The sequence below is a fragment of the Mauremys mutica genome, chromosome 11, assembly GCF_020497125.1.
Source record: "Mauremys mutica isolate MM-2020 ecotype Southern chromosome 11, ASM2049712v1, whole genome shotgun sequence".
NCBI classification, from domain to species: Eukaryota; Metazoa; Chordata; order Testudines; family Geoemydidae; genus Mauremys; species Mauremys mutica.
In genome coordinates this window covers 14,721,927-14,742,861 of record NC_059082.1, presented here as the reverse complement: position 1 = coordinate 14,742,861, position 20,935 = coordinate 14,721,927, and the positions used below count along the sequence as shown (strand labels likewise).

General features: G+C 55.3%; 2 protein-coding genes across 3 annotated transcripts in view; one reads left to right on the top strand and one right to left on the bottom strand.

The window, feature by feature from the left end:
- On the top strand, positions 1-11,005 carry HAPLN3 (hyaluronan and proteoglycan link protein 3). 2 transcript variants are annotated; one of them, XM_044981237.1, is made up of 5 exons: positions 1-133; positions 3,632-3,783; positions 5,338-5,706; positions 8,090-8,392; positions 9,558-11,005. In XM_044981237.1, exons 2-5 carry the CDS (start codon positions 3,660-3,662, stop codon positions 9,836-9,838), a joined length of 1,077 nt encoding a protein of 358 aa, XP_044837172.1. In that variant the 5' UTR covers positions 1-133; positions 3,632-3,659; the 3' UTR covers positions 9,839-11,005. The 2 variants fall into 2 exon arrangements, with proteins under 2 accessions (XP_044837172.1, XP_044837173.1); XM_044981238.1 differs by having other exon boundaries at positions 37-133; positions 3,636-3,783.
- Positions 11,006-14,730: 3,725 nt separating this feature from the next.
- Positions 14,731-20,935, bottom strand: part of ACAN (aggrecan) — a 34,725-nt gene continuing 28,520 nt past the window's right edge. Inside the window, exons 15-18 of the mRNA XM_044981236.1 lie at positions 19,516-19,598; positions 18,877-19,021; positions 16,602-16,784; positions 14,731-14,914 (exon numbers count right to left, since the gene is read on the bottom strand). Of these exons, the coding sequence (XP_044837171.1) occupies positions 14,826-14,914; positions 16,602-16,784; positions 18,877-19,021; positions 19,516-19,598 (500 nt within the window). The 3' untranslated portion in view covers positions 14,731-14,825. The remainder of the gene's footprint in view (positions 14,915-16,601; positions 16,785-18,876; positions 19,022-19,515; positions 19,599-20,935) is intronic.

Below are 20,935 nucleotides of genomic sequence, written 5' to 3'. Positions count from 1 at the left end.
TGTCCTGCTGCTGTTTCCTTTTAGCCCATGCAAGAGCCCTAAACACATTTCACTCCAGCCCTCCAGCTTGACTCAGGCTGGGAAACCCAGGAGCCTCCTCAACTTTCCCAAGGACACTGACTGGCTCCCACGCGTAAGTAGGGGATGATTGAAGACCCCAAAGCTTTTCTGCACAGGGTCTAGTGTGGGAGAGCAGGAATCCTGCTTTCTGTGCCCTTTCCAGTGGGACTGAGTGTGGATCTGCTGGTGGGGACAAGGAGCATTGGAAAGAGTAGGGAGCTGCCAAGGAATAGTCCCCTGGAAGTTAGTGGGGGGCTGCAGGGACCCTGTTAACTGCCTGCTAACCATGCCCAGAGTTGGCAGACCCCTTGGGAGTGAGGCTGGTGCTGGAGGTTCTGCTGGGACAGGACAGATAGCACAGGCGTGATCGCCTGGGGCTTAAAACCAATCTGTGATCTGTCTCGAAGGGTGACTCTCGGGGTAAGGTGAATCCCTGGATATAGGGCAAGGGGCTAGCGAAGGCTTTGCTGCCCCACTGGTGAGGCTCTGATAGTACCAGCCCTTGGCACTCTGAACAGTGTCCTTCAGGGTAACTGGATCCCAGGCACATTACACAGCAAAGTAATGGTTACAAATGGAAAGACAAATAACTGGGGGCGAGAGGAAGGAAGTGGCAGAGGGGGGCGAGGGCTGGTGTGAGTCGAGATGAAGCACAAGAGCTGGATAAAGGGAGCCCAAGCTTCAAGGGAGGCGCAGATCGGCACGTGGGAGCGTATGCACCTGGGTGTAGCTGGCAGCAGCGGCGCGTTGTGCTGGGACATCCCAGGCTGGAAGGATTGTTCTGGTGGATCGCTGGTTGACCTGGTTTCAGAGGCGTGTAAATGACAATAGGAGCTAGTGGACTATAGAGCAGTGGGGCTCTGCCTGTGGCCTGCTCCCTCCTTTGAAGATCTCAGGCCAGTAGCTCCCTCCAGATAGGGAAACTGAGGCAGAGTGGGGGAAAGTGTCACCCAGGGACACAGTGTCAGAGGTGCAAATAGAACCCAGGAGTCCTCACTCACTGCCCTGAACTTTGGCCACAAGCCGCCTCACTCCCAGAAATGCGGCTGGGTGTGCGGCTCCTACACTAGGACTAGAACCCCCCTCCCTGTACCCTGGGGCAGCGGCTGAGCAGTTGCCTGGGCTGCTGCAGTGGGGAGCTGGCTGTGTGGCTCTGGCATGCATCACTCTGAAGGGAAAGGGCCGCATGCCTTCGGGCTGCCCTGTCTCTGCACGCCCCCTGCTCTCACCTCCCACATCCCCCGGATGGATGGTGGCGGTTTCAAAGGAGCTTGTAAACCCTGTCTAAACAGGGGGCACCGATGTCAAATTCCTTCCAGGGACCCAGTCTAGTGGCAGACTGGAGAGCTGATGAGTACAGGGCGCCCTCTGCTGGCTCTAAAGGAGCTTGCAGCCAGCTAAACATTTCTGGAAGATACGCTCCAGTTCAAACCAGGAATTATTTGGGGAAAGTGCTATGGCCTGTGGTATGCGGGCAGGCAGACTACATGATTGCAGTGGTCCCTGCTGGTCTGAGAATCTATACATCTCTGGGAGCTGCACCTGGCTCCACTTGATTTGGTTCTCTATGGCCTATGAAACCCTAAGAAGTGTCTGCCGATAATGCTGGAGGGTCTGAGGAGCTTCCCCTAAAGAGATCTGGGATTTGCAAAACAATTGTTCTCTTCCCTAGTTCAGCCCTAACGTCTCCCACGACTGCCGTATGTTAAAGAGCCACCTGCTAATCATGACAAACCCAGTCAGCTCTTGTCCTAGCGATAACATGGCTTAGTCCCAGATGTCAGAGCGGGAGAGTCCCCTGCCAAGCGCAGCTCCGGGGCAGGTTTGCTCCTGAGAGGTTGCTCTGCAGGGTTCTGTCCAGCGGCGTTAAAGGACCGAGAGAGCGAAGGAAGCTCCCAGGAGAGGAGGGCAAGGAATGGATTTTGGGAGGGTCCTTGGCAATTCCAAAAACCAGAATGAAAACAATGGTTCCGGGACAGCCGACATGGGAGGTCCAGTTCCGACCATATTAAAGGGGCCGTGACTGGGTTTAAACGACACCGAAGGAAGTTTCAAAACAAAAAATCATTTTGATCTGAAAAATCGAAACGTTTCCGCTTTTTCAGAACGTTTGCGTGTTTCTGACACAGGTTTGACACAAATTTGCTAAATGTTTCAGTGTCGCTGAATCTGCTGTTTTCAATGGAAAATCCTTTCAGCCAAAGAGATTTGCCCAGCACTAACTCCAGGTTCTTCCCTCAGATTTTCAACTCGGGGGTCGCAGACACCAGGGCTCTTTGGATTCCTCCATTCCCCCCACAAGTCCCCTATTTGCCACCCTTTCTATTCCCCTTCTATTCCAGAGACTCCGGGCGACCCTCCTCACCCTCATGCTAGGAATGCTGTTTGCCCCTTTTCACCATCCCAGCATCCTCCTTCTCCCCACTATGCCAGGGCTCTGTGAGCCCCCCCATTATTGTGTGTATTACTATAGCATTTAGGATTCCCCGTCGTGGACCCATTGTGCAAGGTGCTGTACAAACACAGACCAAGAAGAAGACAGTCCCGGCCCCTTCCCTCTGCGCCCCTTCCCTCCTACATGCCAGGGATTCCGTGTGCTCCCAATCCTCCCCTCCCCCATGCCAGGGTTCTCAATTCTCCCCCCATGTTCCCCCTCCCCCATACCAGTGTCTCCTATCCCTCCCACCCCATGCCAGGGGCTTTGTGTGCCCCCCATATTAGGGTCCCCCATTCTCTCCCACAAGCCCTGGGGTCCGTATGCAGCACTCAAAAGTTATCACATTCTGCACAGAGAAATGCCACCAAGAGTAGCTTAAGGCCTTGCAAACTTGGTCACTGACAAGAGAAGCTGTCCAGAGGGCGAGAACGTCCATGGACTCTCGGAAACACCTGTTGTCTCATCCCGCCCTCACGTGCTTTCCCTGGAAAGCTCAGTGAGTGGTGAGCAGGGGACTGTTGGCATCGAGACAGGAGAGGAAATAAGGGGCTTGCAATGCTGCTTCAGTGGCTATTCTCAGACAGGTCCTAGAGTCCTCCTCCTGCACCCTGAACCCATCATTTGTGGCCCCACCCGCCCACACCCCAACCCCCTGCCCCAGCCCTGTGAAAGTGAGTGAGGGTGGGGAAGAGTGAGCCACTGAGGGAGTGGGAATGTAGTGAGCGGGGGCGGGGCCTCGGGGAAGGGGCAGACCTAGGGCGTTTGGTTTTGTGCAGGCACTGTGGGAGATGGCACTCGGAGCTCTGGCTGTGAAATAGCTCCCTGCTATTCGAGGCCTACCCTCTCTCAGCAGGATATACTTTAAATGGTAAAGGAGTATTTTCTAACAGTGCATGCGCAGGCAGCTGCCTGTACGGTGTGTGTGTACTAGCGACAAAACATACATGTGCCAGGCCCAGCGGTGAGTGCAAACTGGCTTGTGCACATGTCAATTCTAACCCGTGCGTATGCACAGGCGATCACACGAGAACTGCACCCAGAGCAACTCGCTTATGCAAAACCACAGTGCAGGAGCTGGGCTGGTGGGGAGACACCCCCTGTGCATTGACACAGCCTCCTCGTTCTCTTGGACAGGCAGGTGTTCGTCCACCTCCCGGGAGCAATGCTGCTGCTATCCCTGGTCGTGATGCTGCTGCAGCTGGGCAGAGGCTGCTGTGGGCTCCCCTTCTACAACGGCTTCTACTACGACCATGTCATGAATGACAAGGGCAACGGCAACGGCGAAGGTGTGTGCGGGGGAGGGGCTGGCCCTTAGTACCAGCCGCTAGGAGTGCATGATGCAGGGAGGCTACTGCTCGTGTTTATGGGTGGGGAATCCTGTGGCAGGCTGGGCAGGTATCGCGCACCTACTGCCCTTCCCCAGTTCCTGAGGCAGCAGGCACATGGGAATGTTGCCAGTAGGCGTAGATCGGGGTGAGGTGGGGGTGGGAGCTGTTGAGAAGGAGGCCGGGGCAGTTGCGGGGCAGAGGATGTGGGTGCAAGTGGGGGGGTCTTTGCCTCCTAACTTCGGGTGGGTAACTCAGAGGGAGAGGATGACTGTTGCCAGGCTCACACCAGGCATGTTGGGGCTGTTGCTCCCCACAGCCAGCTGGTATCATCCCCCTCCCATAAAGCTCCCCTTCTCCGGGTAGAATGTAGGGGAGTTTCCCCCGCCACCTTACCTGGAAATCTCCTCTTGCCCTCCTCTGCCCTGCCAGGATGCCAGGACTGCATCCCCTTGGCTCTCGCTCCAGTTGGAAGATCCCTGCGGGAGTAGAATGGAACTGATTTGAACCTGGTCTGATGGGGACCTCTGCCCCATTCCTCCGTCTCACTCCCGCCGGGTCCCCTCGTCTTGTGCAGTCACAGAATTAGAGACAGCGGAGGTGGAGCAGCTGAGGAGCTCCCATCCAGTCGGGTCCACCCTCTTGCCCATAGGGCTGGGGCCGGATTGGGCCCTGTAGCCTATTCCCTGGAGATTCGTCTCCTCCAGTTGCGAGCGGCCCCAGCGACTTGCACCCCTTCCCTGGTGAGATGACAGCTCAGCCTAACGGGGGTTTGATGTCTGAAAGGGCTTCCTGAGATGCAGGCCAAATATCCCATTCAGGGCTCTCAGTTCTACCCCCTTGTTCCACCCTGAACAACTCTTCTCCCTCCCAGGGGATCCTGGCTGGCAGTTCTCAGGTTCGCATGCTTGTGCAGCTGGTGGGTACTGGGCTCAGATAGCTGCTGCTCCACAGGGAAGTTGCCCTCTGCTGGGCACTGGATTCCCTCTAACCCCAGTAGCATCTGATGCCACCTGCCTCCCTTTCTCTCCACCCCTCTCCTACACGCGCTGGGAGGGTGCGCGCCGAGGGAGGAAGTGATGATGAATGGGGTGGTGGTGGTGAGCGAGTGCAGGAGGAGGGGGTAGATAGTGTGAGGGAAGGGGCAGAGTACAAGGGGGGTGGGAACAAGGGTGCAGGAGGTGGGGCTGACGGGGCCAGATTGGTGTCAATCAATGGTGTGGTCAGTTGCAGGAATTACTGTGCTCAGAGCAGGGCAGATTGCTCCCTCCTCCTCTCCCTATACACGTCTAGCTCTTCCCAGGTGCCCTGCAGCCGCTGGTGGGTGCTTGGTTGCCCTGCTGGACTGTAACTGCCTTAGAACCCCTTAGTGGGGATGCTTGTGGGGTAGGCTGCCCCCTCCTTGTAGCATACGTGGGGAATCCACTCCCCCGTGGGCTGCAGAAGAGTCCTGAGCTGGAGGGATGGGGTCCCCTGGCAGTGCTCATTCCCCCTTTCATCCCTCTCCCCCACCAGTTCACTTCAACGGTGTGAAGCTGGTGGTGGAGACCCCAGAAGACGCCATCTTCACCTACCGCGGCGCCAACATCACGCTGCCCTGCCGCTACCACTACGAGCCCAAGCTGGAGACGCCACGCAAGATCCGCATCAAGTGGTCCAAGCTGCGGGAGGACAACACCAAGGAGCGGGACGTGCTGGTGGCCATCGGGCTCAAGCACCGCAGCTTCGGCGAGTTCCGGGGCCGCGTGCACCTGTGCCAGCAGGGTGAGCAGGAGGCGTCCCTGGTGATCAGCGACCTGCGCCTGCAGGACTACGGCAAGTACCGCTGCGAGGTGATCGACGGGCTGGAGGACGAGAGTGGCATTGTGGAGCTGGAGCTGCGAGGTGAGTGGGCCGATGTCCAGTGGGGGAGAGGGGGCAGGGGAACAGATGGGGCAACGCCCCCTCACACAGAGGTTACACATGGGGTTACAGCCCCTGGGGACAATAACAGGCACCCAAGAAGCTGTCCCCTTTGAGGCTCCTGAGTGGGATCAGCATAGGTTCTGGGTCCTTCTGCGGCTGCCCCTTGCTGGGGCACTCCCATGCCCAGCTGACACTGGGGTTATGCATGTGCCATGGCACAGCAGTTCAGGAAGAAGCTCCCCCACAGATGCTCTCCCACTAGATGAGAGAGTGAAGGAAGGAACCCCTCCCTCATAAAAATTGCCACTAAATCCTATGGCCCTGCCCACCCAGATCGGCATCCCTGCAGTGTTATTGCCATGTGCCATCACCTTGCACTTGTGTTCTGGCAGGTTAAACTCGCAGGAGCTCTTGGGGCAGGGAGAAAGAAGGGATGTCTTCTTATTCCTCGTTTGTACAGCACCGAGCACAGTGGGGCTCTGAGCTTTGACAGGGGCCCTTAGGTACAGTACTACTGCAGCATGCAAATAACACTGCACTAGACATCTGTGGCTCATCCGCCATCCAGTGCAGCCGACACTGAAGTGCACCTGTAACCTACAGCCACTCAGTGTGGCTCCCCCTAGTGGAGGCTGAGTATCGGAATCTGCTGCTGGCTTTGTGCTAGCAGAGCTGGGTGTTTGACCCCAAGTAGAAGAGACGGCTGTTTAAAGACCCAAAGGCTCCACGGTCAAGTCCTGCTAACAGTGACCTCCAACCCTGGGGGCGCGGCATGACATCCAGTTGTGTTGCTGCAGGACTGGGGGCCTGTCGCTATGCCATACTGTAGTACAGTGTTTCTCAAACTGGGGTTGCCGCTAGTGTAAGGAAAGCCCCTGGCGGGCCGGGCTGTTTACCTGCCCCATCCACAGGTCCGGCCAATCGCAGCTCCCACTGGCCGCGGTTCGCTGTTCTCGGCCAATGGGAGCTGCTGGAAGTGGCGCAGGCCAAGGGACGTACTGGCCACCGCTTCCAGCAGCCCCCATTGGCCCTGAGCAGCGAACTGTGGCCAGTGGGAGCCACCATCGGCCGAACCTGCGGACGGGGTGGTAAACTAACCGGCCCGGCCCTCTAGCGGCTTTCCCTACACAAGCGGCGACCCCAGTTTGAGAAACACTGCTGTAGTGGTTTTATTTAAGGTGGTAGCTCTCACAGGAGGGAGGAGGGGGCATCAGACCACAGAACATGTGTGTATCTCTCCTCCCCTCCCTGGCCTAATTTCTCACTGCTCAATCTGTGCAGCGCAGGGCACAATGCACAGGGAATTGGTGCTGGAGAAAGAGACTAAGAAGGGGGTGAAACGTCCCACCTGTGGCTCTGTGATCCATACGGAGAGTCACCCCCTATGATGTTCTCCTTCTCCATAGGCTCAGACCCCAGCTCCGCATCATGGTCCCAGACTCACACCCACCCAGAACGGTGGGAAATGTCACATTTCCTGCCACCTTGTTGTGTTCCTGATCAGGACCAGCTCCAGGGTTTTTGCCGCCCCAAGCAGCAGAAAAAAAAAAGCCACAATTGCAATCTGCGGCACTACCACCGCCGCTTCAGTCTTCGGCAGCAATTCGGCATCTGGTCCTTCGCTCCGAGACGGACTGAGGGACCTGCCGCCGAATTGCCGCCGAAGAGCCAGACGTGCCACCCCTCTCCATTGGCTGCCCCAAGCAGCTGCTTGCTGGGCTGGTGCCTGGAGCCAGCCCTGTTCCTGATTCAGGGCCACCCACTCACTCTGCAGCAGAGGGACTTGTACCAAGCTGCCTTCCAGCCATTTGGAGGACGGAGGCTTTGAGCGAGGGGCAAGTTCGCTGGCTACTCACAGCAGCCTTCAAAGCTCTCCCAATTAACTCTGAGCACGCAGTGATCATGCCTCATTCTGGCCACCAGGTGTCACCATTGACATGTGTCATTGTCCCTTTGGTCTTTGGCCTGGCCCCCTGATTCCAATAAGACAGGGGCTGCGCTGGACTCAGATGAGATCCTGGGCCTGAAGTTTGAGGCACTCCGGGGCCTTTCTTTCCTGGACAAGCCCATGAGTGAAACCCCAGAGAGAGGCTGTTCTCACAAGGGGCTTTGGAGACCCCAGCACAGTTTGGGGTTCGTCTGTGCCTAGGCCTGGCTCCAGTGAGTTTGGAGGCATAAGCCTGGGAGAGGGCAGGGTGCTGCTGTGACACCCTCTGCTTGCTGGGAGCCTCATCCTGGGTATGTCGGTGGAGATCTGTACCGTCCACCTCAGGGGCGTGGGTCAGGTTGCGGGCATAGCCCGAGGGGGCCACCCTTCACAGTGGCTCTGTGACTCAGCCAATCCCGCTCTCTTTCCCTCCAGGGGTGGTTTTCCCATACCAGCCTCACCACGGCCGCTATCGACTCAACTTCCATGAAGCCAAGAAAGCTTGTGAGGAGCAGGACGCTGTGATCGCGTCCTTCGAGCAGCTCTTCAAGTCCTGGGAGGAGGGGCTGGACTGGTGCAACGCCGGCTGGCTGCTGGATGGGACAGTGCAGTACCCCATCTCCCTGCCCCGGGAGCCCTGTGGCGGCAAGAGGCTGGCCCCTGGCATTCGGAGCTACGGCGAGCGCCACAAGAACCTGCACTACTTTGACGTTTTCTGCTTCTCCTCTGCTCTGAAAGGTGAGTCTGGCATCTGCAGGGCTCATAGTCAGGCAGAAGCCTGGCTTGATGCTGCAGAGAAGGGGGGTGACCAGTAAAGAGGCGCTCTGTTCTCAGGGCACAGTGTGGTGGTGGGGGGTGCTGCCTGTTGGAAGAGACACCTCTCCGCTGAAATGTAAAACTGAGGGCCTGCAAAGACCCAGTAGAACTTCTCTAAGAGTTGAGATGTTTGACCCAGCCAAATTCTAACCTGGGTAATTCCATCCACCTCCCTAAATTCTCAGAGCACCTTCAGTTAGATCTGGGATTCTCCTCCATTGCCCAGACTGAAATGGTAGGTAGCATTGCTGCACACTGCATATGTGCCCCACGGTAGAGGTCGCTGGGTCAAGCGATTGCTCCATTTAGGTTACAAATCGGTTTGGGATGCAAGGCGAGAGAGACTGGCAAAACTGTGTCATTCAAATGGATAACATGGCACCCTCCACATGGGGGGATCGGGGCTGGGGCAGGGGGTTGGGGCACAGGAGGGGGTCAGGGGTGTAGGCTCCGGGTGGCGCTTACCTCAAGCAGCTCCCAGAAGCAGTGGCATGTCCCCCCTCTGTCTCCTACATGGAGGGACAGCCAGGCGGCTCTGCGTGCTGCCCCGTCCACAGGTGCCACCCCTGTAGCTCCCATTGGCTGTGGTTCCTGGCCAATGGGAACTATAGGGGCGGTGCTTGGGGCAGGGGCAGCATGCAGAGCCCCCTGGTTACCCCTACGCATAGGAGCCAGAGTGGGGCCATGATGCTGCTTCCGGGAGCCGCACGGAGCCCAAGCTCCCAACCCCACTCCCTGGCTGGAGCACCAGAGTGGGGCAAGCCCCAGACCCTGCTCCCTGGCAGAAGCTAGAGGGCCAGATTAAAATGTCTGAAGGGCCGGATGCAGCCCCCAGGCCGTAGTTTGCCCACCCCTGGTTTAGATGGTACAAAATCCCTTTGGCCTCTTCCTCAGTCTTATGGCAGGGGAGGCAGGGAGATCGTGGCCTGTTGTTTCTGAACTCCCTAACCTACGTTGAATCCAGGCAGAGATGGGGTGAACCCCCATTCCTAGCACCTCCTGCAAGTGAGGGGTTTTTGTGCAGGGCTGGCCATGCTCAGTGTCCCTCTGCCTCCCAGTGACCATCCCCTCTGCCTCTCCCCTCCAGGGAAAGTTTACTACCTGGCTCACCCGGAGAAGCTGACGTTGGAAGAGGCCAAGCAGGCCTGCCAGGATGACGGGGCTGAAATTGCCAAGGTGGGGCAGCTGTATGCGGCGTGGAAGTTCTTCAGCCTGGATCGCTGCGATGCTGGCTGGCTGGCAGATGGTAGCATCCGCTACCCCATTGCCTTCCCCCGGCCGAACTGCGGCCCACCGGAGCCAGGGGTCCGGAGTTTCGGCTTTCCCGACAAGGGCAAGTTTGGGGTTTATTGCTACAAGCTGAACTAAGGAAGGGGGAGGGGCTCCCTCTTTGCCAGTGGACACTTCCCAGCCTGGTGCTGCCTGGATTTAAAGGATCAGGTTTCCAGGGTGTTGGGATATTTTTTAATTTCAATTTTTTTTTAAATTTTACATTTTTTTCACTGAAGGGAAACTTCTGCAGGTGGCTGGGCCCTGGCGTCTCACTAATCAGCTGATTGCCACCTCTGCATCTCTCTCCTGGCTGGGAATGGGGCACCAGATCTCCTTCCACCCAGAGAGTGGAGAGAGACTGAGATGGTATCTCGGGTTGGGGAGCTTGGTGTCTGATACCAGGTGGCTCCATCCCTTGGTCACAGGGTCATCTAGATAAGAAGTGACAGGCTCACGCTCGTCCACTTGGGCTAGACAGTCATTTCCTAGCAGTGATGCATCCAGGCATCGGAGAAGCACAGAGTGCGCGACTGGTTGATGGCAAAGGCAGATGCCCCCTGGACGTGCTCCAGTTTCACCGGCTCCAAAGGGGAACAGCTGTTTCTAACGCACAGACTGCTCTGCCATCCCATCCCAGCCAGTCCCATCCCAGCCAGCACGGAAGGCATCAAATCAACTGCAAGCCGGAATTTAGAGTAAGGCGGGTCACTCTCCCCCATCCCCCAGTTAATGTGAGCGAATGATCAACCACACACAAGTGACTCACAGCTCATCAAAGTCCTTCCCCTGCCCCTCCCAATGAAGCACAGATGAAGTCAGAGATATTAGGCATCATTCTAAGCATAGAGGCCCAGAGCTCGTGTGTCCCGGGAGACTCCCTCTCTCCCCCGCGCACCCCTCTCCAGTCCCTTCTTTCTCTCCCTTCCCCTCCTTGCTGGATCTGCAGGACCGGCTCTAGGCACCAGCAAGCCAAGCATGTGCTTGGGGTGGCACAATTCCGGGTGGGTTTTTTTTGCTTTGGCAGTTGCGCTCTCGGAGGGATTTTTTTTTTTTTTGCTTGGGGCGGCAAAAAACCTGGAGCCGTCCCTGAGGATCTGGATGTGTTTCGACTCTCTGAGACTCCAGTCTGAGGTTGGCAGTTTCCAAGGGCACTGAAAGGTGCTACTATGCATGTACTGGGTGGAACTCTCCGGTTTGCCTGCCTTGTTCTCCATGGGCCCCTCTCCCAGGCACCACTTGAATCCCAGGGGCTCGGTCTTTGTGCGTTTTGTTGTGAAAAGATGTATTCTCCTGGACCTCTTCAAATAAAGCACTGGAGAAAGCCCCAGAGGTGTGCAACTGTGTCCTGGGTGGTAGGACAAATTCTGCTGTGTTCTTCCCGGCAGCAGCTCTGGGGGCAGCACTCTGTGAAGGATTTTAGAAAGGGAATGTACTCGGGGTACTAGGCTCAAAGTGGGGCACCCAGGACTTGGAAGAGCAGGAGGTGTTGGAGATAAGAACCGAAGGGCATCAGCAGAGCTATGTATGAACAAAGCCATATGGCATAGCAGGCCTGGGAGGTAGGCTGGGGGTTAGGGCAGAACCGAGGAGCCTCAGCAGAACTGTGGCAGGACTGGAGCTAGGGGAAGGCAGAATTAAGGTGCCTTGGCAGGTTGTGGGGAAGGGAAGGCAGGAAGAGAAGAGCAGGGTGGAAGGCTGCAGGTCCAGGTGGAGGCACATTGGCAGTTGTATGTGGGGGATGGGGGGAGCCCTGGACTGAAGTAGCTGTGAGGGCAGGACTGAAGGGTGTTCCCAGGGGATGAAGTGGGGCGAAGTTGGAAGCCTGCTCATCTCCTAACTGCAGTGGCCCATAACTCTCCTGGCAGCAGATCAGTGTCCCCTTTCCCCTGATGGTTTGGAATTTTTAAACAACCAGGAGATTTTCCAAACAAATTACCCAACACGGTGCTGGTGCCTCCCTTTATTGGTAAATTAGGTGCTTTCCCATGCCCTTAAAATACCATTTCTATTATGGGAAGCAGCTCCCTGGACTTACCCAAGCAATCCTCTCAGTCTCCTCTGTCTCCTGCTGAAATGTGTCAGAGTTTGTCTCAGCTGTGAGCTCCCAAAGGTCCTGGCACTCTGGATATGAGATCAGCAGCACAGGCCTAGGAACTGGGCTTCTCAGTAGCTGCAGTCTCGTCAGTTGTTTCTCTAATTAGGGCTAATGAATTGGCCAGACCAGGTAGGAAATGCTGAATGTTGTTGAGCTGGACAGGCTGCTGAATCTTCTTTAAAGGTTAATGGGAGAACTTCTTCATGTCAGGACAGTGTTTCTCAAACTGGGGTTGCTGCTTGTGTAGGGAAAACCCCGGGCTGCAGTTCGCTGCTCCAGGCCAATGGGAGCTGCTGGAAGCAGCGCGGGCCGAGGGACTTACTGGCCGCCGCTTCCAGCAGCCCCCATTGGCCTGCAGTGGTGAACCGCGATCTGCTGGACCTGTGGACGGGGCAGGTAAACAAACTGGTCTGGCCCGCCAGGGGTTTTCACTACACAAGCGGCGACCCCAGTTTGAGAAACACCGTGATAGGAAATTGGTCTGGCTGGGCAGGTGTCAGACACTGCAGTCAGGGGGCTCCCAAACAATGGCCTACTGATGATGTGCTGGTGGCTGGCAGAGAGCTGGCTGGGCATGTGTCTCCTCCTTGTAGTAAAAGAAGCTAAAAGTTCATTGAATACTCTGCTGCTGTTAATTTTCTATGGTAGCAGGGGTATTAGGTATGTACCCCAGGGGTAACCCGAGGGGAGGGGCCTGCAGGATCATGAATGGGAGGAGAGGGAAGGAGAGAGGCCGGCTGATTGTATATGGGAGGAAAAGTGGGGTCTATGCAATGGCACATGAGAAGGGGTGGCCTCCACTAGAGACAGGCTGTGTTGTGTTGGGGAGAGGGAAGCGATAGCTGTGACTGGCTGTGCCATGGAGCTGGGGTGGTGCCTCTTTAACTCATCTGCTGCAGCTGCTGTGCTCTGAGGATGTAGGTTTTTCCCCCCAGATTCCTACCTGCTGTGGTGATTCTGGATGAAGACAGGGGATACCGAGACCTCTGCTGCTGCCCCTAACAAGAAAGCTGATCCCCACACAGTTCTCTAATAGAGAGAGGAGTTAGTATCTCCAAGAGCTCCCCCAGTGCAAGGAGCAGCACGTGTGTGGAGGATTAGTGTGATTTGCCATTGCCTGTTGGCTGGATAACAAGAGGCCTCACTCTCCACACCTGTCCATGGAGCACCTTTCCCCAGCACTGAACTCCCTTTCCAAGCAAGAGACCCCACGGCTATAATGAGCTACAGCAGCAGCTGCGACTCCAAAGCTGGGATGGGACATTCAGGGGAGGGCTTCTGAAAGGGAGAAACCCTCTTCCTGCTGTGCTGCATCCTAGACCTCGCTGTCCTAAGCATTATAAACTCTCCTGCCCCATGGGAGACCACAGACTTCCAGAGAGGTTTGGAGAAGCAGCAACAGCAGGAAACCACGTCACAGTCAGTTTGGGCTCAAAGGCTTATGGGAGGCCCATTTGCATTCCCCCTAAGAAGCACACTGCCTGGCCTGTTCAGGAAGGCACCTTTCGCTCGGGTTTTTAAGGCATATTTGTTGCTTCCACTCGTATACACATTCACCTGGGGAGGAGACCCCCACCCACCCACCCAACTGTGTGTGCACACTGCTCCCCACGGATAACACGCATCCACATGCACACAGAGTGTTCACACAGACAGACACCCGGGTGCCCGTGTGATGGATGCCATCGTGGTCAACATCAGGGTACTGAACCGGGGGGACTTTAGAGCTAAAAGCACCAGCCTCTACAGCGTGAGGTAAAGAGCCAGGCTCTGAAGCTTGGGGCTGCAGCTGACTCCCAGCCTGTGTGGGTAGGGCACAGAGGGGCTGCTCGACTCACACCACAGACATTTCACAAGCACACGCACAAACATGCAGTGGCACACAGCTGCCTACATGCAGTCCACCAGGTAACAGGAAGAATAAAATACAACCAGTTTTATTGTCCAGGTTTCACAATAGCGCTGACAGCAGCAGGCACTGCCGTGTGTCAGGTTCTCATTTTAGGCACAAGACTTATAATAAAAAGGTTTTTTTTTTGGTTTTTTTTTTTTTTTGCTTTTTACAAGAACAAAACCCCAAAGCTCCCCTCCCAGACTGGGTCTCCCTGCCCCTCGTCATGAGCAAAAGCGCAATTCAGGACATGCACACACAGGCTCCTACCAGCATCCTGGAGACTTTGGCTAAGCCATTTAAATTACCCCTCCCACCCCAAAAAAAGACTATTCCAATTTTTCTCTCTTTATTATCATTTCTCATCATTAGCATCATCATCATCATGTTTCAAAAATATAAATAGGTGCAGGGAACCCTGGTGCCCTGCACGGTCCCCTGGAAAGAGCGCGCCATCACAGGATGGGAGCTGCTTCGCCATGCGGCCTGGGGATGGGGAGACTCGGCGTCCAGGAACCAGCGGTGGGAGAGAGGGGAGGGGCCGAAATCCAAGAGGCATCTGGGCCCAGATTTTTAGCTTCCATCTCTCCCTCCCCGCTCGTCCCGCCATCTCACTCTCTCCCTTCCATTCCCCCATCTTACATGCCCCTCTCATACATTCAGCGACACTTCCCATCTATTGACTGTCCCCCCACCCCCGCCGTACTGCAGCAGCGGAAGGATTCTTTAAAATAAAACAAGGGTGGCGTCCGCCCCAGCCATTAAATAACAAATAATTACATTGTTCGTGGATAAAATCAGGAAAAAATAATCTTCTTTATTATTTAACTTAACCCCCCCTGCCCTCTGCGACCCTCCCACCCCTTCCCCAAAGGCACAAAGGTTTTTGGAACCGGACGGCTTGTCAAAATGCTGGAATCTAATTCCCTTTGCTTTGGTGCGCTGAGGTTGGTTTGTTTTTTTATATATATACACAAAGGTGGGGTTTTTTTCTTTAATATATTTTTTTTCCTTATATGACAAAAAGCAACAACAACATCAAGAAGAAGAAACTGCCTCTGCTAATATAATTTCCGTAAAATCTCTCGCTCCCCTCTCTAATGGGTGTGTGTCTGTGCGGCTCTGCCATTGGTTCTCGACCGATTCCTTGGGCTCCTCTTGTGTAGTCTGCGTTTGTAGATGGAGGCTGCGGGAGGAGGAGGAGAAGAAAAGGCACCTTGTTACTGGGAGAAAGTTACAGAGCCTCTGCTTGTCCTTAGCTGGCTCACCCCAGGCCTGGCGTTCCCTGGAAAAACACGGCAGGGGCTGCTGTGCAAGCTCTGCCTCTGGCCATCCGGGCAGCGCGGGCCACGGCGCCAGCCCGCTCGCCACCAGACAATCAGGCCTTCTCTCGCCTCTGGCGCTCTGGGACCTGGTGAATCAGTGGGGCGTTTTCAGTGCACTTTGTGACGGCCCCTGTCCCCCCGCAAACACTGAATTTAAAGAGAGTCAGGTGCCTCCTGGGAGCCTGTTCAAACGCATCCTGTTCAGAGACAACGCCGCTGCTGTCCGTCCGATACGTTCTGTATTTCTTCCCTCTCCTTGTGGGCAGACACGCATAGAGGCAGCCAGAGCAGCTCAGACCAATGGCCCAGCAAGGAAGGAGCCCGCCCCTCCCAAGCACCCATAATGCACCCAAACATTTTGCTTAGGGAGGCAGGAGCCCTGGGGTCTGTGCACAGCTATAGCACTGCTGCACTGTGTGGCATTGGGCAACTCCCTTCCCCTGTCTGTGCCTCAGTCTTCCCATCTGTAAAAGGGGGATAATTCCAATTTAACCCATGGTTGCGTGGCTCTTGGGCTAACCCTTCCTTGATATTTTATGTGTCCTGCTTCTGTTCAGAGCCTCACTGGAGGAGAGGGATGCACAGAACAAGAGCTGGGTAGACAGGCCTAAGCTTAGTCTCAGGGAGCTCTCAGGGTGCCCTTTAAGGGGAGCCCCCATCATGCACCCATTCCTCACTCCTTCCCTCAGTGCCTCTAGCTCAGTTGCACATATTGCTGAAATAAACCATTTAAGCTTCTTCCCCTGCAGGCCGGAAGTGCAAATTTCTCCCTCCCTGGGAGCCCAGGTAGATCCATTTTAGCTGCTTCTCCTGCCCTCCCCGTGAGCTGTCCCCCATTTTCCTCAACAACCATGAGGCGCTCTGGGCTCAGAGGAGCCAGCGCATCAGGGATTGGGGTATTTTGACTGGGCAGAAGCTTTCCAGCTATTGGCAGCTGCACTGACTCAGAAGAGTCAAGGTTGTGTCTCCAGCTGGTCCCCGTGGTCCAGACCCACTTGGGAGTTGTCAGATCCAATAATCCTGGTAACCTGAGACAAAGAACAACCTGACTCTCTGGCACAGGAGGGAAAGCGTCCCTTCCTACTGGCCTGAATGGCAGCAAACCAGTTTCTTCTGTGGATGAGGTAGTGGATGGAGGACACCCCTGTCTGGGAGCCATAAGTATCTCCCTTCCTCCTGCACTTTGGCTCTCACCCATCTCACCCACCTGCTCCATGTCCCTCAAGTTGCTCCAGATAAAAAGAAATGGTGGCAGCTCCCTCCAGAAGCCATCAGTCCTACACCTGGAACAGCCAGGGAGGCTGGGGGGTGTGTTAGGCAAAGTCACTGCTCTCCCTGGTTGGGTTACCTCTACCACTCGCTAGTCCCGTCTGGGGGCTGAACTCTTGAATTCAAGTCCCGTTCCCCCCCACACTGAATCATGTGGATTGTTTCCAGGAATCAGCCCATGGACTCCTAGAGCTTGGCCCTGAGCTGAGTGCCAGGCTGGAGTCTCAGAGGCCTGCAGGGGCCATGGTGCATAGAGTAGGAATGAGGAACAATACGTACGATCTATGCAGGCTATCCGTGGTTCCTCCCAGTGGCCATTGGGCTGGCACCGAATTGTGGGCACATGGCGTTGTATGTAGCCCTGGTTGCACTGGTACCGCACCATGGAGTTTATTTCATATCGGTCCTTCTTCCTTCCAAAGGTCCTGGCGTTCTCTACCACAGGAGGGTCCCCGCAGGCAACTGACAAAGACAAGCCAGACAATGAGGAACTGGCAGCTCAATGTGTGCCACTAACCAAGCAGCTTGGGTCTAACCGTGCTGCTCAAGGGGAGCTGGCCACATTCACATACATTCCCTAGAATAATAACCAATAGACTATGTTTCCCTTGTGCCGTTTGTCCCAAAGGATCCCAAAGTGCTTTACAGGCTGTACAGCCAAGGACTGCGTCACCTACCGCTGAAATGCAGCTGCTTCTGGGGTGGAAAGGGGCAGCTGCATATACAGGGATCATTTCCCACCCCACCAGGAATTGGCTGAATGGCTAGTGTGCTGCTCACTGCTCCTGCGCTGCGCGGGGTGAAGTATGAGCTGCTCTGTGCTGAGCCTGAGTGGCTGGGACCCTGAATGTACGTTACCTCTGAAACACAGATAAAGCATCAGCCTGTCTGAGTCACTGTAGTGAGGGCCGAGCACACTTGTCTACAGTGCAGACAGCATGGCCATCTCCCTGCGGACGCCTTGGATCCAGACAGGGAAGGGGATTCTGCACTGGAGCTTTGTTTGGCATCTATGACATGCCAGCACTTGATGCCAGTGTTGCTAAGTGCCTGCCCTCACCCGGGCCTGACTTGCTGTAGTGCCACGTCCGTCAGCCGGACTTGGGGGCTACGGAAGCAGCTAACAAAGGAGGGATCGTTTCCTTTATTTGGGGGGCTATAGATGGAGGCACTAAATAAAAGGCAGTTAATTACAACCCAAACTGCTTTTGAGATTCTGCTGCGGTTACCACTGGCTTGGAAATTTAGTCACGGGGGATATTGAAATTCTGTGGCTGGCTGGGAAACTTAGCAACAACGTTCCAAAGGGTTCCGTCCCTCCCCTCTAGAGAGGCAGGACCACAATGAGTGTCAGGCACAAGAAAGCTGCTGTCAGGAAGGCTTTTGTTGTTTCTGTGCCATTAGGGGTCCTGGTGGATGGGAGCGGATGGCTTGGGGGAAATTGGACTTGACTGGCTGGCTTGGAAGAGGGGCACAAATTGGGTCCAAATGGGGGATGTGGGGGCTGATAGGGGAAATGGGAGTGGTACATCCCCCTGGAGCCTGGAAGGGGGAATATTTGAGGGTTATTTCATAGGAAGATTGTGAGTTATGGAAGGGCACTTCCCATTCTCCATAAGCTTCCTGTTAATCCACTCCCTCTGCAGTCACACCGCGTCTTCAACTTGATCCAGGGCTGGATGGGATCAATGCTTGGATAGGAGACCTCCAAGGAGGACCCAGGTGTGGCAAAGAGCAGTGAGAGTGACCCAGCGGTGGGTGCTCTGAGTCAGCACTGACCCCCCGCCCCCGCCAATGCAGCGCTAGGGAGTACTATGCTGCAGGCAGTTCTAGACAGCGCTGTGCTGAAGAGATGGGTGGGTGTCTCAGTAGGAGGGATGGTCTCTAGGGCCCAGCGCAAAGCCAGGGGGTGTGGTGCTGCTGGAAGTACCATCCTTGGGATGACGCATAAAGCCAAGGTCCTGAGCATGAGTCTTTATTAAAGATTTTAGGGCACTTTTTCCCAAGATTCGAGGTGTGTTCGTACTGGGGTCCTGGCCAAATTCTAATTCTGCCTCCATAAATCCCCTTTGCCGTTTCAAATCCACATAGGATTTGTCTTCATTTCCTGTACTAATCTCTTACACAGGGTCACCGTGCAAAAGTTAAGGTTCACAAGGAATGAGTGAAGTTTCCCGGGTTTACAGCCAGTGTTTATTCCTGTTATAGAGTCAAGGAGTGATTAAAATGTGGACCACTGAGTCCTGCAGTTGCCTTGGTGAACTCCGTGGAGGGTACGTATCTCAGCCTGCAACGCTCCATCTTTATCGAAGCAGAAGCCACATTGCCTTCTGGGACTAGTCATCCTGTAGGCTGCCATTGCATATTAAGGAGGAAGGGATCTGCAAAATGCCCTATTTGACCCACATAATGTACAACCCTTAGCACCCTAGCATGTTGCCAGTGGGACCCTTGGTAGGGCAAAGTTTGGCTTCTCTTGTGCTATAGGTTTAAGAGCCGTAGCCTAACCTTGGACATACACCCCAAGCCAGAAACGAGTAGCACCAGGACTCACCTGTTCCTTTCTTGCACGTGAAAGGGAGGTGATAGTTGCATGGGACATCATTCCACTCGCCTTGCTCATGCCAGATCATCACCACACAATCCTCTCCTGCGGCAAAGAAGCTGTCGGGCTGGTTGGGCCGCCAGTTCTCGTATTGCTGTGAAGAGACAAGAAGCCCTTCCTCTAAGTTACGGAGACACTTCCCTTGTTCTCTTCAGCTTTCCCTTTCCCTTTGCTTCTTCTCTCTCCCTTTTGGCTCTTTTCCTTCTGCTTTTTGTTCATTCACTCTCCCTTGCTTCTGTTTTTCTGACTGGTTCTCTCTCTTCCTCCTGGGTCTGTCTCACTCATCAATGGAAATCATGTATTGTTATTATTTGTATTGTGGTAGCGCCTAGGAGCCCATTGTATTAGACACTATACAAACACAGAACAAAAGGATGGCTCCCTCCTGACCCCAAAATAGCTTATGGCTGACTCCATTCAGCACTTGTCCCAGCTGCTCACTCCAATGGCTCTAAGGTTCTGTCCCCAGACAGCAGCTTCATGTCCTGACACAACACAAAAAGTCAAAGCTTGCATGGAAGCGAGTGTTTCTTTCCTGAAATGACTCTCAATGAAGAAATATCATCCCCACCCCTCCACACAACTCACGAGGGAGTTTCCATCGGACCAGCGGAAGTCGTGTTCGATAGCCCTGTCACTGAGTCCGATCCACTGGTAATCCTGGGCGTAGTCTGAAAAAGAAAGACAGGGAGAGAAGGGTAAGAAATGGGAAAGGGAGTCCCTCCACCACTCACCTGTCCCACGCTAGTCCTAGGCAACACAAAAGGGCTCTGCCAAGGATCTGAACACCACGGCTACATGGTCTATATCTGGATCACATCAAGGGTTGCTTGACAAGGGGCAGTTCTGATTGATGAAGCCAGACTGGTTAAAGGTGAGGTGGATAAATCTTCAGTTAGGAACTGAGAGCGTCTGAGCTGGCAATGCTCTGGAGTGTCACTGTAAAGGTGGCTCCAGTTTGCCATATTTGTCCCATGATGGTCTGCTGTTCCTGTGCCAGGGGCAGCCATGCGGCTACTATTGTTGGAGGTGTTAGTCCTAGTGTGGGCAGAGGGCCATTCTTACTTTGCGGTCCATCACCCCTTCAGAGCGAGGCCACAGAGAGGGAGGCCACAACATGAAGGGAACTGTTTAATCTTGATGCCCCAAAGCAAGACCCCAGTTGGGCCCAAATTGGGCCACTTTTTCCACATGCCTGCAGGCCCCCAGGTCTCCTGACTCACTAATGGGGGGTGAGGGAATTGCACACTAGCATTCAGATTCATTTAAAGGGACAAATGGGTGGTGTCGGCAGAAGGCGTGTTCCCAGGAGTCCCAGACAAGGCTGTGCACCACAGCACAAGCTTCATCAGTGCTAATTCCGTTAGACCCTTGGTCGAACAGGGTCCTGCTCCCCACCCCAGCTGCCTGAGGATCCCACTCTAACCAGATCCATGGTGTGTGCTCTCGTCTCTGTGCGCAGGGGACAGGGAACACAGCTCCCCCTCCCCTGGAAAAACGCGAGAGGTACTCCCTCCTCTCCTGAAGTGACCAGACCAGACTCCTCCAGCGTCTTCTCCTCCTAGCTGCTGCGGTGAGACCAGCTCCTGCTCTGGGTTGGAGCTATTTGGAGCTGCTGCCCAACCTGGGAGGCGTCTCACTGGCTCCAGTGTAAGGAAGATGCTGCTCCCACCCCAGCTCACTCCCAGGCCTTGCTATTTCTACCTGGACTGGAGAGGTGTGGGGCAGAGCAGTTAGGGCTGCTGCGCATCCTGCTCTGGGCAGCCCCATGGACCAGCCCTGCAGAGTCTCCCACAGCCAGCAGGGCTTTTCCCTGCCTTTCCTCCTCTTGGCCACCAGGGGCACAGTGCTGAGGGCAGGGCGAGACTGGCTCCCTTTGGCTCCTTCTGCTGGCTGGTGTGGGCTGCTCCCCACACATCTCCCCCACCTCAGACCCCCACACACCCTACCCCCACCAAGTCCCCCTCCCCTTTCCTCCACTCTCCCCCACCTCAGACCCCCACACTCC